At 43.5% G+C, this 18411-nt stretch overlaps 1 protein-coding gene across 6 annotated transcripts in view; it reads right to left on the bottom strand.

The window, feature by feature from the left end:
- The window catches only part of GABRA3 (gamma-aminobutyric acid type A receptor subunit alpha3), a 521426-nt gene that overhangs the window by 43732 nt on the left and 459283 nt on the right, over positions 1–18411 (bottom strand). For all 6 annotated transcript variants that reach the window (XM_060183138.1, XM_007530458.3, XM_016191453.2 and 3 more), the window contains one exon: positions 3155–3237. In XM_060183138.1, coding sequence (XP_060039121.1) covers positions 3155–3237 — 83 coding nt within the window. The remainder of the gene's footprint in view (positions 1–3154; positions 3238–18411) is intronic.

Genomic DNA, 18411 nt, shown 5'->3' with positions numbered 1-18411 from the left:
TTCACTGTGTGCCTTCTGGTAGACAAAAACTCATATGGCTGGAAATATGCTCAGTGTTAGAGTTGTTGGGTCATGTGAAGTGGCACCAGTTTCCCAAAAATTTGGAGAAATTCATATTCCTATCGGCAGTGCATTGCAACAGACCTGTGTGCTCTATAGCCTCAAAAGATTTGATATTCTCTAGTCATGTTAGTAATCCTTGTGGATTGGTACTCTCTGGATGTTAATTTATATTTCCTACCCATGAGTGCTACTGATTGGTGTGTGTGTGTGAGATATATATATGTGTGTGTGTGTGTGTGTGTGTGTATGTATATATATGTATATATATACATACATATATATATATATATATATATATATATATATATATATATATATATATATATATATATGAGAGAGAGAGAGAGAGGCGGGGGGAGAGAGAGAGAGAGAAGCTTTGTTTTATAAGGTATCTGCTCAACACCTGGGCTTATTTTCCCATTGAGTTTTCTGACTGGTGCGTAATAGATTTCTAGGGGATCTTAATACGTTTAGATGAGACGTCTGTTGTGTATTTGCAATGCAATTATTACTGCTCACCCTAGGGCTTGCTTTTTCCACGACTTTGATAAACAGAATTTAGGATGCTGTACTTTCTTCCACAAGTAATTTCCAATTTATTTTTCTTGATAGATCTCAATTATCTGTTCAAACTCTTTAGATTTGATCTATTGTATTCATCCCTTCCAATGTTTGCTTGAAAACAGTCACTACGATTTTTAAAAGTATTTGGAGCGCACACAGTGACTGAGCAGTGCTTGGCCCAGGATCTCTACCTCTTGCTCCATTTAATTTTTTTTTCTTATTTTTACAGTTTATATCTACTAACTGTGATATCTGGATCCCCTGAGCATCAGTGTCCAAATTCTATGTTCTGTTTGTTTTTAATCTTGGCTTGAGGTCATGGGCTCCTGCCTGTTGCCATGCCTATTGCTTTTTTTATTGAATTCCAAACACCATGTAATAAAAATGCAGAGTTTCCAGACGATGTTGGCCTCTGTCAGGGAGGCTGCTTTGCGAGAGAGGGTAGGCAGAATGATCATCTTTTTCCTATAAGGGGCTGTGCAGGGCTCGGGTTTGGGTTAAACCTGTCTTGTCTCTGCTGTTCCCTTGTAACTAGGACACGACTTCTCTGGGGTTTCTAATTGATAGCCTGGTGTGTCTTCTTTTGCACAGCACTGTGAGACAGTGGGAAGCCAGATCTGTAATTCAAAGGTTTTCATCTTCCTTTTCAGCTTCCTGATCTGTGTAAATTCACCATTCAGTAGTTGTAATGGTGAAAGGGTGTTAGGCAAGATGTTGAAATGTTCTAGATCCCTACTTCTTCTGACTTTGGTTCTGTGTGAACATCGAAACCATTGCTGGGTAGCTCCCCTATCATTGAGCAGCAGCGTTTTGTCTGGGGACAAACCGGAACTCCGCACCGGCACACATCAACAGAGTCAAGACACCAGTGCGCCTATGACAAGTACTACCCTTTCTCTAGAATCTTCATCTCTTCAGTCTTTGTGACTTCTGTAACTCTTAGTTCCCTCACTGCTTGTAAGGGGGAAAATGTTTACCCATAAATAGTCTGACTGACCAGAGCAGAAAGCACACAAGGACAAACATCCAAAGTCTCCCTCCCTTGAGGTCTCTCTTTTCTAACAGCTCACATCTAATTTGCCAGTGGCTGCCCTGGGGGTATCCTTCACAACATATCCATAAGCAAGTCACTTCTCAGCACTGCGACTGTGGTACTCTGCTCTGAGCCACTGCCATCTCTCATCTGAAGACTCTAATGACCTCACAACTGAGCTCCTTGCTTCTGTTCCTCCCATGCTCCTACTCTCAGAAGAATGTCTTTAGTGATTCTTTGAAAACACAAGTCAGATAATGCAATTGTTATGTTCAGAATACTCCAATCACTTCCCATTTTGTCGCAGAATAAAAATCAAAGTCCTTTAATATTTTCTAAGACTCTCAGTGACCTAGCCCCCTCTCTGGTTTCACCCTCTCCCAGGCTTGCTCATTCAATCTAGCCAATCACATGTGCTACTGAAAAAGCCAGATACACGAAAAGAAAGGAAAAGGAAAAAAAAAAAAGAAAAAGAAAAAAGAAAAAAAAAATCCAGACACTTTTCTACCCATAGGGTCTTATTCCTACTTCTTCTATCTTTTAAACTCTTAACCTCCTTAAGCCATCTTTCCCAACCACTTTTTTCAAAGACGCTGATGACCCTGGTTTAAAAATATAACGGGGACACCAATGCCCATACCAAGATGTGGTTCATAGCCCTTATGTCTTCCTATGGTGCTTCTTGCTTTACAACATACACATTATACTTGATTTTATCCCCATTGTTTAGGACTCTTTCACAATCTTGCTCTATAATATAAACAGCACAAAGGCAGGTCTTTGTTTTATTCATGGATGCATTCCAAGCCTCTAGAAGGGAGCTGACACACAGGAGCCAATCTATAAATATTTGACAATGATTGAAAAAAGATGTCAGGCGTAATTATTTGTTGTTTTTTCTTCAAATGCACTTTCTACTTTCAAATACAGAGCTAAATCTAATTGAGACACGAGCTACACAGGCCTGATGTATTGCTCTGATGACTCCCTATATGAAACTTACTCAGAAATTCTTTGAATTGAGACTCACTCCAATTCTATTCAATTTGGATTTTTCTAATCCATTTGAATATGGGCTATGTATCTGCTTATTCTCTGTCAGATTTACAGCTACCAGAAAAAGTAATATTCTCTAAAAATGAGAAATTCTTTGAATCTGCCATTCTTGGCCATTGCTGTGAAGCTGGAAGAAGTACATAGTGGTGCAGGTGGGCTGGGCATATCAAACATCCGTACTCTGCTTGAGTCCTCTTGCCTTAGGAAGCTGCTGCTGTATTCTCTGTTGGTTTTTCCTTGTTGTGTCTTCTGGGTGGTCTAAAGCACAGATGTCTGAGATGGTCAGATAAGGTCTGCCACCTAGAAAGCTAACTCTGCTACCAGCTAAGTCTCCTGCTCAGGTGTGAGGGCTACTCCAGCCCAGGAGACCATCGAGAAAGCACTCAGCTTCCTTTTGGGCAAAAAATGAGGCAAACAGAAAAAGGAGAAAGTACGTACAGCTTCCGAACTTCAGTGGGCAGGCGTGCACGTCCATGGGGAAGTCCTCCAAGTGCATGGGGCATTCGGCGTGGATCGTCAGCCTAGGAAGGGAAGGAAGGACATGAAACTCAGCTCAAGTGAATGACATTACACATGGCACTGCCTTCTCATTCACCAGCAGTGAGGTGCTCCAAAAATCAGGGGAAGTTGTTGACCCAGCCTCTCTGACAGATGGGATGCTATGATGCAAAGCAGTATTCAGTATTCAGATTTACTGGATCTGAATTCCACCTTTAGAAAACAAAATATGACTTTTTATCCTGGCTGGGCTCCCTTAGTGAACCACCCCCATGTTCCTGCCCAAGCAGCCTGGCAACACCAGGCCATGACGCATTCATTCCTGGTAGCAGTTTAATTATTTCTGAACTACTTCTCCACAGCAGGCGAGTGCCAGGCTAACCAATTTAAAGATAGCACCAGAGAGAAGAGCTGTGGAGAAGATCTTTGCCTGCTAATGAACAGGCATAGCTGATAGCTCCCGGCAACTGGGGAGCTCAGCTAGAGGAGGAGGCTCTAGAACATACTTGCATGTATGCAAGTACCCGCCCTGCGCACACAGCAACTGCCCGACACACATACAGCAGTCATGGTGACCAAAAGATCTCAGAGGTCGAGATAGTGGAACTCATATGTGTTCCTAAGGGCTGTATGTGGGGGAGATGGGTGTGGAGTTCTCAGAGCTAGTCCAGATAGCTAGGCTTGGGCAAGTCCATGTACCCCCCATCACCCCGCTAAATTACCTATCCCAGTACTTCCCCTATAGTTCTTAAAATATTTTTAAGGGGCCAGGTGGTGGCACACATGTTACAACGCACAGGACCCAGGTTCGAGCCCCTGGTCCCCACCTGTAGGGGAAAGCTTTACAAGTGGTGAAGCAGAGCTGCAGGTGTCTCTCTTCCTCTCTACCACCACCCCCTCTCTTTCAATTTATTTCCAATAAACACAACAGTAGTCCTCTGATTTTCATCTCAGTGTTCTTGCCACTTAATTAAACTGAATTATTTTCGTGATGAGATAAATGCGTTCAAATGCGTTTGCATTTTGTGAACTATTTTCTCTTCTGATCTCTTTACATTTTAAATGTTGATTTATATGTTATTGAAAATACTTACAAAAACACTCAGTATATATTTAAAAAAATAGGGTCATGTGCACGGCAAAGTAGATACATTAGCCAAGTGAGCTATTTTGTCAGCACCCTCCCCAACAATTTCTTTGTGATTTTTATTTTATTTATGTATTTATGTATTTATTTATATTGACCAGACCACTGTTCATCTCTGGCTTAGGGTGGTGTGGGGCTTTGGAGCCTCAGGCATAAGTCTCTGCATAACCATTATACTATCTACCCCTGCCTTTCCTTCAAATTTTTTAGTGTCAAGTTTCCTTAGCCTCGAACATAGCTTCCTATGTAGAACTAAGATCTGTCCAGTAGAAATCTAAAGTCCTGTGTGATGCTCCATTTGCAGAAGGCCTATGCAGCACCTATTTGATTAAAGCCAATACGCACCAGCCTCTGAAGAGCCCTCTGTGACCAAGGGGTCCGTATCTCTAGTCTTGGCTGACTGTTAAACATGATGACTATGTGACACTTTGTCAACGATCAGAGCAGCAATGACAGATACAGCTTGAAGCAGACTTAGTAAAGCAATCATGCCGTAGTGGTGTTAGCAAGCACTCCAGGCTGGACGGCAGAGGCCGAGTCCATGCCCTTCCCAACCCCTACATCCCCAGATCATTTCCAGTTTCCCTTGCTTGACAGCAAGCACTTGGACTTCATGCCAAGTGTTCCTGCAGCTCTAATAAATCCCTGAGCTATTTACAGAATTTCTCATGGTCTTGGGCCAAGTTCAATTCTCAAGTCAGCCTGCAGTACCCTACCCATCAATCCTTTACTAGCAAGACATCAAAGGTGGGTTTGTGATGCAAAGAAACTGTCACAAGAGAAATGTATATCTCACTGAGAAACACGCTTCCGCTGTTGGATACTTAAAAGATTCCTGGAGGCTTTAATAAAGAAAATTGTGTTCCTTCCCTACACACATATTAGTATTTCCAAGATCTGCCTTTTATGAGTAATGCCAAAGGGAAATTATGTCTCCCTGACAGTCCCAGAGGCAGGCATCCATCTAAGCCTATGAACGTAGATTATCAAAGCAAGATGCAAAAGGTACTGATTTCTGATTAGGAGCCAAGCAGATTCATAATAACTTTGCTACCTTCCCCTCCAAGCACTTCTTGCCCATCCTGCCTCAGCAGAGAGCAGACAGAGCAAGCAGGTGTTTGTGGGGTTCACAAGGCAAAATCACACCCTGCTGCTTTTATCTGTTCTCAACCCCCTCCACATGCTCTCTGAGCTTCTGTGTCATACTGTCGGGTCTTCATGCCTGGCCTTCCACCTTATTAGAACTTTAACAAATACTTGAAAGCTTGTTCTGCTGCAGAAAGCACCCTGCCTTTGCAGAGAGGAGGACTCGTACCATCCCAATCTCTGCCATAAAAGCCATAGTTCTTTTTCCTTGATTGCTTTGACCTGGAAAGTTGTTATTCTCTGTGCAACAACAACAGTGAAGAGAGTGTGGGTGGGTGTGTGTGTGTCAAAATGGCCCAAACAAGAGGCTCTCTGTTTCCTTCCTCCAGCAATCACAACAGAGACTCTAGTGAGAGAACCATCCACACAAAACATTTTCGGAAGCTGTGAGAACAGAGTTGCTACAGCAAGGTACAAGAGAGAGCCTACAGGAGGAGAGAAGTCAGAGCTACACTCACACGAGTAAAGAAAGACTCAGAATGAAACCCCAGGTTCCATCTAGGCCCATGTGACCTCGGTTCACAGATGCTGCGGGCACATATAGCTGCCGACACCTAGACTTGTTCTTGTTGGCTTGAACTCAACACAAGTTGAGCTGGGCAAGCACTCCATACAGATCTGGCCACTGTGTGGGCTCATGCAGCCTCAGTGCTGCAGCCTTTACCAAAGACCTGTGGCCGTGACCCGCTGGTCTCACTAAGGCTACCTCAGGTCAAGTATTAAGTGCTGCGCACACACATGGTAGAGGAAACAAAGGGCATCGTGAGGAGAGGAAGGGGAGAACTATCTGGACTAATCACACCAGTGCACATGACGAGCACAAACACAGAGCAAAACACTGGAGCAAGGGGATCGAAGCCGACAACATAGAGGAAAGGACAGAGAAGTACTTGCAATCACAAAGATAATAAGGAATACAGATGAAGACTCTATAATGATGACATGCCTATCATTAATATATACGTACCATATAGGAACCCACCCAAAAATGAAAAACAAGTACTAACTGAGCTCAGCTCCACTAGCAACCAAATAATAGGTGCTTTATTTATGGCAAGAGACAAGAAACAGATAGTAAAGGAATCCTGACTGGAAAAGAAAAAAAGTGACACTACTGCTATTTGTAGAAGGCACATAACATCCATAGAGAACTCCAAAGATTCCACCAAAAACCTACTGGAAAATATAAAGAATTCAGTAAGATATTAGGACACAAAAGCAAAATACATTATTTCCGAGGCATTTTTATACATAAATGATGAGTCAGAGGAAATGGAAATGAAGAAGCAATCTTATTTACAATTAAACCCTAAAGATATTCTTAACTGTAAACCCCATCAATCTGATCTGGGCCCCATATTCAGCAAAGGAGCCTGTGTAACCTCTGGAGCCCTGTAGGTCTAAGCTCACATTCTGTGGTTACAGCTAGGAACATTCTAGGCTGCACCCAATTCAGGACCAGTTCTCCTCAAGTGGAAGAGCATATGTTGACCCAGCCTCTCTTTAGAGAGTAAAGCAGTCCCTACTATTGTTGTTCCAAATTGAGGGCAAGGTCCTGTAGAGGCCCACAAGAGGGTTCATGATGTTGTTCCTGATGGAGATGACCGGTGATGGTGGAGAGGGGGGTCTGCTAGAGATCTAGGCCCATCATGTCTATGTGGGAATCCCAGAATTCCCTGACTGGGGCTCTGGATGATGGGGTGGCATGGCAATGACCAAAAGAACCATCGTTAAAATTTGCTGGTCTCTTGCCCTTATTCAGCTTTTGTAGTCCTTACTTTGTCTGACAAGTTTAGCCTTAGAGTGAATGAGGGAAGTGAAATAGGAAGTAGGTGAGGAGGGTATCTAGGTCTAAGTAGAAACTATTTGATTAAGTATTTTATGGTGTCTTTTTTAGGTCTTTCTACTTGCTTGCTGCACTTACTGAATCAGTGAAAACTATTGTGCACTTCTACTTTGAGATATATATTTCCCCTAACTTATGTATATATGTGCTCTTAGCCTACCTGTGTGTTAGCTGTTGAGCTGAGGCAAAAATTAGTGAAGTTATGGGACCCTTGGAATATACCTAAAATAGATTTCCTAGCTTTTTCCAAAACAGAGACTCTTAATCTCATCTGCTCTATTCTTACCTTTAGGTTCCTGATTATTAAACAATTCATTCTGCTTTATATCTTAATGTTTTTCAGCCACCAAGTTGCACATGCTATCATGACACCAACCTCACCAATGTGTCCTGGAATCTCCTCTCTCCAGACCCCTGCCCTACTAGGGAAAGATAGAAAAAGGCTGGTGTTGGGAAACTGTGTGGATGTGGTTGAGTTTGGCAGGGCTCATTAAGCACCTTGCATTCCTGATACTATGGCCTATCTACATAATCATCGTTTTTCTTGAAAGATCCCCACCCATTCCATTCCTTTGATCTATCTTCTTTCTACCCTCAAGGCCCTCCCTGCCTCCAGGGTATTATCCTACCAGTTAAAATCCTCCCAACAGTTGCTAAGGAAGTTCCTACCTTTCCAGCCCCTTCCATTTTTCTCTGCCCCTTTCCTAACCATGTATGGTACTGTCAAGCCACTTCCCTTCTGTCTTGTCTCTTCCATGTCCCGACCCGGAGGAGGGCGAGCATGTAGACCGAGAGGCTGATGCCAGCCACTGCGGTTGGCGCCACATGGCTTAACCAGGTGTGCTACCGCCCGACTCTGGGGCGTTTGAATGAGTAAAGATTTGTATTGCTTTGCCGTTACGAGCTTAGTCCCTGGGTCATCTCTCGTGCACGATGCTAGCCCGACATGTGGCACTCGAACGTGGGGCAACCCCCAACTCAGCTTCACACACAAGCTGCAGACGTAGGTAAGTACACAGCCGCTTGGCTCTCTGCAACTTCGTGTTTATGAAGGCACTGAGGTTCTTTTTCTCCCTCTTCTTATTTTCCTGAGACCCCTCTGACATGGGCAACCTTCCTCCTTATCAAGAGGATCCCCAAATCCTCTACTCCTTTTCCGCTAGACAGTTTCTGTCTCTGGGACATTTTGCTCTCGGCCACACCTTGGTTCCTCTTGACCATGATCGCAGCTTTCAGGAGATATGCAGGGCCCCCTCCCCAAAAGACCAGGGAAGTTCCCACTAAGACTCCCCTGGCTCCCCCTCCCTTGTCTCCCATGGAGAGTGGCAACTCTAACTTGGAAAACAGCCCCAGTCTAAGGGACCTTGAGGCTGAGATTCAAGAGTTAAAGGAGAAGGTCATTCTGCTTGCCCAGCACCATACATGCCTTCTAGAGAAAGCAAAACCTCCCGAGCCTGTCTCCCCACCTGCCCCAATCCTGACTCAGTCTAAGCCCTCTGCACTTCACCCAACTGCTCCCTTTTCGGCAGACACATCTCTGGCTGCCCCTGCTGCTTTTCTGGCTCCTCCTGCCACGGCTCCTCCCCCGCTGCTATTGGACACAGAATACCTTTGCCAGCTTTGTCAAGAGGATTAGGTGCAGGACACCCTCCAGGACCCATAATGTGACATGGCAGGACCTGAAAAAACTAGTTCACAGAGCCCAAAAACAAAACCTCCCTACTGCTTCTCTCTCCCCCCTCGTTCTCTCTGAATATCTTAAGCTTGCTGTCTGCCCCCTCTGCTTCACGTGTCACCCTTTGAAAGCATCAGGTTAGGCAAACAGTCTGCTGTCAATATTCCAGTAAAAATTCTACAGCTGTAAACCCATGCTCCATGCTATGATTGGCCAGTTGTGTTATTGTAAGTGATTGTTATGAATGACTGAAAATCTTACATATGACCCGTTTTGCTCAGAGTACTCTGAAACTTAATTGACCTTATATGGACATGCCTGATGTGGCAGAGGTTTCTGGAGACGTCCGGAAACAGTCCTAAAAATCTGTTTTTTCCTCTTTTGATTTTTTTAAAATTCATAGTATAAATGCGAAACACTTGGTCTCAAAAACTGTGTGAGTAAAAACGGTTCAAAGACAGTACAGATCTAAATTTGTGTTTGACATGATATGTCTTCGTAACAAAGGCTTTTCTCTTCTTGTGTGTTATAGACTACATGTTTATGTATGTGTCTGAAGTTTGGTAAATATTAACTTTAAGGTTAAAAGTATAACTTTGAAGCTACATTCTTACCAGGCAAAGTTAAATGAAGGAGTTTTCAACACCATTCTTATAAAGTTAAAATTAATTTGCTGGGAGTCGGGCAGTAGCGCAGCGGGTTGAGCGCAGGTGGCGCCAAGCGCAAGGACCGACATAAGGATCCGGGTTCGAGCCCCTGGCTCCCCACCTGCAGGGGAGTCGCTTCACAGGAGGTGAAGCAGGTTTGCAGGTGTCTATCTTTCTCTCCCCCTCTCTGTCTTCCCCTCCTCTCTCCATTTCTCTCTGTCCTATCCAACAACAATGACATCGATAATAACTACAACAATAAAACAACAAGGGCAACAAAAGGGAATAAAAAATAAATAAAAATAAAAATAAGAATAAATTAATTTGCTAAGATGACTGAGTATTTAAGGTAAAAGTCTAAATATTTAATGTGACAAGTGATCATCTCCAAAATTAAAATACAAATTCTCTATACAGGACATTTTTGGAGGGCCCCCCCAAATTCCCTGTGGACTGATCGTTTGGAAATTAATGCACAACAAATCTGGCATCTGTCTGGCACTGTAAATGTTCTAAGAAACATTGTCACTAATGTGTGTTAACTCTCTAAGTAACCTGAGTTTGTTTAAAGTCTAAGGTAAAAATTAGTTAAAAATCAATATATTTAAACTAAATTTGGTCTGAAGATCCTGCAGTACAGAGACTGCTACATGAGGCTAAATAGGTTAACCTTTAATTTTTTTTTTAATTCAGAGTCTTTCAAAATAGGTATCACACACCCAGGGTGTGTCTCCATCTTAACTGGGTGTGACAAAAGGTAGAAAAGACATTATTGATATGTAAAGCTCTCAAATACCTTCTCAATTAAAGAGATAGAACCAGCCTGGTGAATGATAGATCACACAATGGTTATGCTAATGATTCTCATGCCTGAGGCTTCTAACTCTGTTTTTTCTCTTTACCTTTCCACATTTTATTGCCCTTAAATTGTTTAAACAGCCTTACATCATACTAAAAAGGCCTTCCAAAATTATAAAGATATTTAAACCAATTCTAGTCATCCAATTATCAATTATAGTAAACTAACTTGCTACAAGTTTTTTCTTCACAAGTAAATGATTACAGCTCTGTCAAGCTTTCACATGAAGAACCAACTGCTTATACAAAATCCCCGAAACCATCTGGACCCCTGCCCTCTCACATTGCCCACAAGATGGCAGGACTACAGTGCTCCCCGAAACCCATGATGTGACCTGGCACAATCTGAAGAACCTGATTCCCAGAAAGAGCTATCAAAGGAATCCAAATTATAAAGGAAGAAGTTATATTATTATTATTATTATTATTTGCAGATGATATTTTGTTATACCTAGAGGCCTCCCAAAACTCTACCCAAAAAACTACCGGCAATCATCAGTAAATACAGTAAAATAGCAGGTTACAAAATCAATACACATAAATCGCAGGCATTTCATATACCAAAGATGAGCCAGAGGAAAGCGGACTGAAAGAATCAAACTTAAAAAGATAAAATACCCAGGAATAAATCTAACAAAGGAGGTGAAGGACTTTTTCAATAAAAACTGTTAAGACGTTAAAAGAAATAAAGAATGACACAAAGAAATGAAAGAACATCCCATTCATGGATTGAAAGAATAAATATAATTAAAATGGCAATCATGACAAATGCAATTTATAGATTCCATACACTCCCTATTAAAATTCCAATGATAGGGGGCCAGTTGGTGGTGCACCTGATTAAGCACACATAATACTATGCACAAGAACCTGGGTTCAAGCCCTGCTTTCTAGCTACAGTTGGGATGCATCACGAGTAGGGAAGCAGGTCTCTACCTTTTTCTCTAACTTTCTATTTCAAATTTCTGTCTTTTCAAATAAGAAAAAAATAAAGAAAAAGAGAGAAAGAAAGAATGAAGGAAGGAAGGAAGGAAGGAAGGAAGGAAGGAAGGAAATAATAGAAAAGGAAAAAAAAGAGAAAAAAGAAAAACATCTTTGGGGATGGTGAGTTTGTAGGGCCAGCACTATGCCCCAGAGATAACCCTGAAGGGAGGAAAATCCCAAGGACATACTTCAAAGTGAAAAAAAAAAGAAACCAACCCACCTTTCCCACCATTGAAGACCTGTGCCCCCCCCCCCATAACCACTATAGTTTTCCACAGTGTGACTATGGGTTGACTTTTTGTTTGTTCGTTTCAGGTTCATTTGTTCAGTTTTCTAGATTCCACATATGAGAGAAACCAAATCAAAGTAGAAGTGTTTAACAGTCCTCTGTGATTAGACTTATACCTAATAAACCCGGAATCCTAGTAAAAGTGCCTAAAGAAGGCACCATAAATTCTCAACAAATCAGACCAAATTAGCTTGGCAATCTAGCAGAAAGGCCCAAAGAAAACAGATCCCAAGAACCTAATTCTGGTTGGGTTCAATAAAAAACACTCAACATTTTAACAACTGGGAGAAAGTGTAAAGTCATCAGATAAAGAGAGGCCTACAAAATTGGATAAGGGTAAGAGATTGGCTCAATTAATAATGGCCTTTTTTATATTTATTTATTCCCTTTTGTTGCCCTTGTTGTTTTATTTCTGTAGTTATTACTGTTGTTGTTACTGATGTCATCATCGTTTGACAGGACGGAGGAAAATGGAGAGGGGAGGGGAAGACAGAGGGGGAGAGAAAGAGAGACACCTGCAGACTTGCTTCACTGCCTGTAAAGCAACTCCCCTGTAGGTGGGGAACCAGGGGCTCGAACCGGGATCCTTATGCCTGTCCTTGCGCTTTGCACTTAACCCGCTGTGCTACCACCCGACTCCCAATAATGGTCTTTTTAGTCAATCATACCACCTCACCATCTGGGGCCCTAGTCAGGGAATCCTTGAAGTCCCACATAAATATGATGGGTGAAGACCTCTAATAAATCCCTTTCTCTACCATCACTATCTATTTCTATCAGGAAGGACATCATAACCCTCTTGAGGGCCTTCCCAGGACCTTGCCCTCAATGTGGAACAGAAATGATAGGGACTGCCCCACTCTCCAAAGGGAGGCTGGGGTATCCTGCCCTGCCACTCAGTGAAGACTGATCCTGAAATGAGTGCACCCTACAGTGTTCCCAGTTGTGATCATGAATGGCAAACTCAGACCAAAAGGGACTCTGAAGTTACACAGGTTCTTGTGCTAAATATAAATATATGTATGGGCCCTGCATCAGATGGGTGGGATAAATAGTTAATTTAATTCATAGATTTATTTTTTCAAGAATGGAAGCTACTCTAGGCCCTTAGCCAACTTTGTAGAACTTTTCTCTACTCGGACACCATCTTATCAAACAATATTTTAATCCCAACTCCATGTTACCTATCAAACTCAAGCGAAAAACTACTATAGTAGTGGGCCCTTAGGAGCATGCCTAAAATGCACTTTCTAGCTTCTTTATACCCTAAGATCTCTATTCTCACTTGCTCAGTTCCTACTTTTTCGTTCCTCTTCATTAATCGATTTGTCCTGCTTTATATCTTGCTGCCTTTCAGCCACCAAGTTGCAAATGCTACCATGATTCCATCCTGACATCCCTGGGCAGACAACCTCATCAATGTGTCCTGGAACCTCACTTCTCCAGAGCTCTTTCCACTAAGGAAAGATAGAAACAGACTGGAGGTAAGGATCTACCTGCCAATTCCCATGCTCATCAGAGAAGCAATTACAGAAGCCAGAATTCCCACCTTCTGCACCCCAAAATTAATTTTGGTCCAGACTCCCAGTGGGGGATAAATGAGTACACACACACACACACACACACACACACACAGAGAGAAAGAGAGAGAGAGAGATGTAGAAATAATAGTTAAATCATATCTGGCATCCAAGGTTCGCATCACACTGGCAGGTTCAAGTCATACTGCTAGTGGCCAGTAACACCTGCGTGGCCTTGAACTCCCACTCTTGATTCACTCTCTGCCTACAATGGGTACAATGAGAAGCAATTACAGAAGCCAGAACTCATACCTTCTGCATCCCAAAAATAACCTTGATACATACTCCCACGGGGGAGAAGTGATAGGAGGAAGAAGATGAGAGGGCTTTGAACTCCAGCTTCATCAGCACCCCAAGAGACAGGAGGAAAAGGAGAGAGTCATATGGAGGTAGTAACTTGTCATGAGTGGCTTGGAGGGGAAGAGAGGATTGGGTCAGGAAGAAAAAGGGGGCCATTGTGTATAAATGTGGACAGACAGTTGTAGAGGTGATGTCTGGCCCACGTGGCGGCTTGTAGTGAGTGGGGGGACTGAAGTCAGAACCCTGCTGGTGGGAATGGAGTGAATTTATACCTCTGTTGACATGCAATTTTGTAAATCACTATTCAATCACTAATAAAATTTAAAAAAGAGAGAAAGATGAAAAAGAAAGAAAAGAAAATGAGGAGAAAATGTCTATTTCACCAAAAGATATTCTGGTGCAGTGTTGGAGAACAGTTTGGCAATTTTTTAAACAACCAGACATAAAATTTCCATGAAAATCAAGTCGACCCCGCATGTGCAATCTCATTCTCCACTGCCTAAGAGCAAGGCAAAGAAAGCGTGCCCACCGCAGCCTGTTCCTATCGGAACAATCAATGTGGGGGAGGTGCTAGCAGACGGCGGTATCTTTAATCACGGGGAAAAGGGCAGGAGCAGGGATTTATGATGAGAAAGCACAGATAGTAAATCGTTAATAGCCATTATCAGTGGAATGAGTCATGTGAAATATAGCAGCACCACACAAGCGACCCAAGTAGCACATTTGTCACAGGACTCCCAGAAGTCTGCTCATTTCCCATTAGAGCCCCTGCCATGGCCAGGCGCGTCAGCCCAGGAACTGCAGGCGGCTTAATTGGGGCCCCTACTTGGGGCTGCATTTAGCTCCTGGGGAGAGCATATATATTTTTTAACTCTCAGCAATCACCTCTGACATAGAAAGCCTGATTCTCATTTCCTAACAGGATGTTTCTATGTGGTGCCAGGGCATACAGCCTGGGTCTTTGAGCATGGCGAAGAATGCTCTAACCAGCTGAGCTATCTCTTGGCCTACGTGATGTCATTTTCAGACAGACCAGCAGTATCTGTTATGCATCGGCTTTCTGCACAGGACTGGAAGCAGTTGGAGAGAAGGGTCTCTCTCTATCCACCATTAAGAGGGAGTCTTCTTATTAAACAGTTCTACCAGATAGGCAAAACAGATGTTTTAGCCCCCTTTCCCAGAAACAGAAACTGAGGGAGAGAGGATCAGTGCTTCATACATGGATACATTTCAGAACTCAGGGCCTCACTCAGGAACACATCCCAAGGCCAAGTCTATAGTTCATTTTACTCCTGACTCTGTCTTGGGAAGCTTCTAAAGTAGCTAGGTTCCTTAAGTCCAGAAGGACCCTTCTGGAAAACCCCAAGACCCTCCCCCATGTTACAGTGAGTCTTTTCACAGATTCAGTCTTCCTGGAATCCAGCTCCTTGTCTTTGTAAGTCAAAGGGGTTTTATTTCAAGACCTCTGATTTCCTCTTGCAGCAGCGAAAAAAAAAATCGAAACTAGTGTCAGGAGCCCTCTGGGGGTCTGTCTTATTCCTTCTCAAATTCCAGTTTCACCATGTGCTACCCCCACCCCCATTCTGGGTCTAGGCCTATAAGTCCTCATGAAGCCTGTTATTTCCAGCTCACAGCATTTGACTAGTGGCTCCCTATGAAACTTCTATTAGTTTCTGTGGCTGTGACTATGGTCTCTTCCATTAGTTTCTGAGGCTGTGGTCTCTCTCCTGCTAGGACGGCAGCTCTGTAAGGCAGGTGTGTGACACCACACACTGTGCCCGACATCACTTAGAATTGACAGAGGACGGTTCTACTGCTGGCTTCTCACCTCTCTGTGTGTTTTCTCAAGTAAAGATGAGCCACTCGATTTCTTCCCTGCTCCCTCCTTCCATTCATTAGAGAAAGGCTCCCCAAGTGTGGTTCTGTGAGTCACTGGCGGGTTTAATGAACACGGAGCTGCAGGTGGAAAACCCCAGAGCAGAAACCATTACCAGAAAGAACGGTGTGCTACAAAGCTATCACTGCTCGTCGATTTGATCACATTCAGTCTCCTGCAACTAACAACTTGGCCTCGATGCCTTGCACGTCCTGGCTATTTCACAGGCTCTATAATGAGCACTCCAGTATAAGCCATTTGCATCTAAAATAGCGAGAGAAAGGCTGTGCTGATGATTCCTGGGGAGGGGGGATGCCTGATTCAGGCCCATGATGTGTCTTCCAGTTCATCAGACTCTGGGAAATGGTTCGAACAGAAGCCAAGCTGACCCCATCAGCGAAGGCAGCACAGAGAGGTCCGAATAGAACCGCAAGCCTCTCATAATTGGTGCAAAAGACAGCCTTATTGATGATGCAACACAGAGAAATGAGTGTAGAGTTTCTTTAATTTTCAGCTGCAAGTTGGACGCTGTTACACTGTGTGGCCTCACACATGGAAGGAGCCCCATGCGAGGGATTCAATTTTATAGAGTCCCACAGTGCCACAGCTCTCAGGTCCAGACCTGCATGGTCAGTAGGGGCTGGTGCTGTTTAGCTTGGCCTTAGTGCTGAGCCTGACACGATTCCGTTCCCTGAGCAGACATGAGGGAAGGGGTGTCTGCCTCAGCTCAGCCATCGAGGAGTACGGCGCTGACTCCACTGGCACTTTAGGGTAATAGTTATGACAGTGGGCATATTAACACACAAGCTCACACAGAGTGCATGTTTGCGGGACCAGCTCAATCAGTGCACATGGTCTGTGGTTTAGTCCCTGCATGCATGGGACAGCTCTTGTGACTTGCCCAGTGTTAAGAAGAACACCAAGAGTGGACTTAATACAGAATTTATCTTCTTTTGAGAATTTTGTCTGTCATCATTAATGCTTTGGTCCTCCAAGCCAACATTTTCAGATTATAATGGTAATAATAATAATACAGAGAGAGACACAGAGGGAGAGGGGAAAAGATAACACAGAGGTGAAGTTTCCTCCAGTGTGGTAAGGGCTGGGCTTGAATTTGAGTCCTGTGCATGACAAACAGGTACATTAGCCAAGTGAGTTATCTTGCCAGCCCTTGTTTTGAAATATTTACATATTGATATTTATTTCATTACTAGAATTATCACTGGGGCCTGGTACCTGCACAATGAATCCACCACTTGCAACAACCTTCCCCCCCCTTTGTTTCGTTGACAGAAACTGAGAAGGGAGAGGGAGAGACCAAGAGGTATAGCCCTGATTCACTGTGAAGCTTCACCCCTGCCTGGGGACAGGAGCTTGAACCCAGGTGCTTCTGCATGGTAATATGTGCACTCAATTTGGTGCGCCACTCCCCCCTTTTTGTACAGACCTTACACATTTTTATTCTTGATGAGTAGCCTCCATGATCATATATATAACCCAAATGGGGAGAGAGAGAGAGAGAGAGAGAGAGAGAGAGAGAGAGAGAGAAGAAGAAGAAGAAGAAGAAGAAGAAGAAGAAGAAGAAGAGGAGGAGGAGGAGGAGGAGGAGGAGGAGGAGGAGGAGGAGGAGGAGGAGGAGGAGGAGAAGGAGGAGGAAGAGGAGAATGAAGAGGAGAAGGAAGAGGAGGAGAAGGAAGAGGAAGAGGAAGAGGAGGAAGAGGAGAAGAAGGAAGAGGAGGAGGAAGAGGAGGAGGAGGAATAGGAAGAGGAAGAGGAGGAGGAGGGGAAGAGAGAGGAGGAGGAGGCCGCAGCAGTGAAACACCACAGCAGTGTTCCACCATTCATGGAATTTCCTTGGGGTTGCCCATGACCCCTCCATATGGTGCCATATGAAGAGCTGCAGGCACCATAAGGCACATCCTCGATTAACTGAGCCATCTCCCAGTAGAAATATCTAAAGAAGGCACCATAAATAATCTAATCAAATATTTACAAGTTAGGCCTAGACACCTTACTCTCCTACCCCCTACTTCACTTCCCTCAATCACTTTTATATACTCAAATCTACTCAATTAGCTACAAAAAGAAAGTAAGAAATATACCCTAATCTCCCCTGACAGCAACATAATTAATGTCACCCACCTGATAAATCTTTGAAAGAATTACTATATAGAGTAGCCAAAAGATGTAATAGCAATATATAAACTAAAGGACAATTATTGCCACCTATGACAACCTCTATTTTCATCATCAAACAAGTAAAATCAAAGGTTAACTTAGATCCCACGTAAACCTTGGGTCTATCCCCTCCCTAACTTGAGGCCATATCTCATGAACCCAATACCTATTTGGATACAACAAATGACACTCAATTCTTCAACTACTGGGAGAAAGTCTAACCTCATCAGATAACATCAGATAAAGGACTACAAAAGCTGGATAAGGGCAAGAGACCAAAATGCTTTAATGATGGCCTTTTTGGTCACTACCAGGCTACCCCATCATCAAGAGCTATAGTCAGGGAATCCTTGGATTCCTCCATAGATATGACAGGTCTAGACCTCTAAGAAATCCCTCTCTCCACCATCACTGGTCACTTCCATCGAGAACCTCATCGTAAGCCCTCTTGTGGACCTCTTGAGGAACTTTCCCTTACTGTAGAGCAGCAATCGTAGGGACTACCCCACTCCCTGAAGGGACGTTGGGTCAGAATATTCAGCCACTCAGGGAAGATTGGTCATGAAATGAGTGCAGCCTAGAATGTTTCTGGCTGTGACCATGGGCTGTGAGCTCAGACTGACAAGGATGCAGAGGTTATAAAGGCTCCTGTTGTAAATATGAATAGACAT

Source organism: Erinaceus europaeus, chromosome X, assembly GCF_950295315.1.
Source record: "Erinaceus europaeus chromosome X, mEriEur2.1, whole genome shotgun sequence".
NCBI classification, from domain to species: Eukaryota; Metazoa; Chordata; class Mammalia; order Eulipotyphla; family Erinaceidae; genus Erinaceus; species Erinaceus europaeus.
The sequence above is the reverse complement of the archived record's forward strand: the minus strand, read 5'-3'. Positions and strand labels throughout refer to the sequence as shown.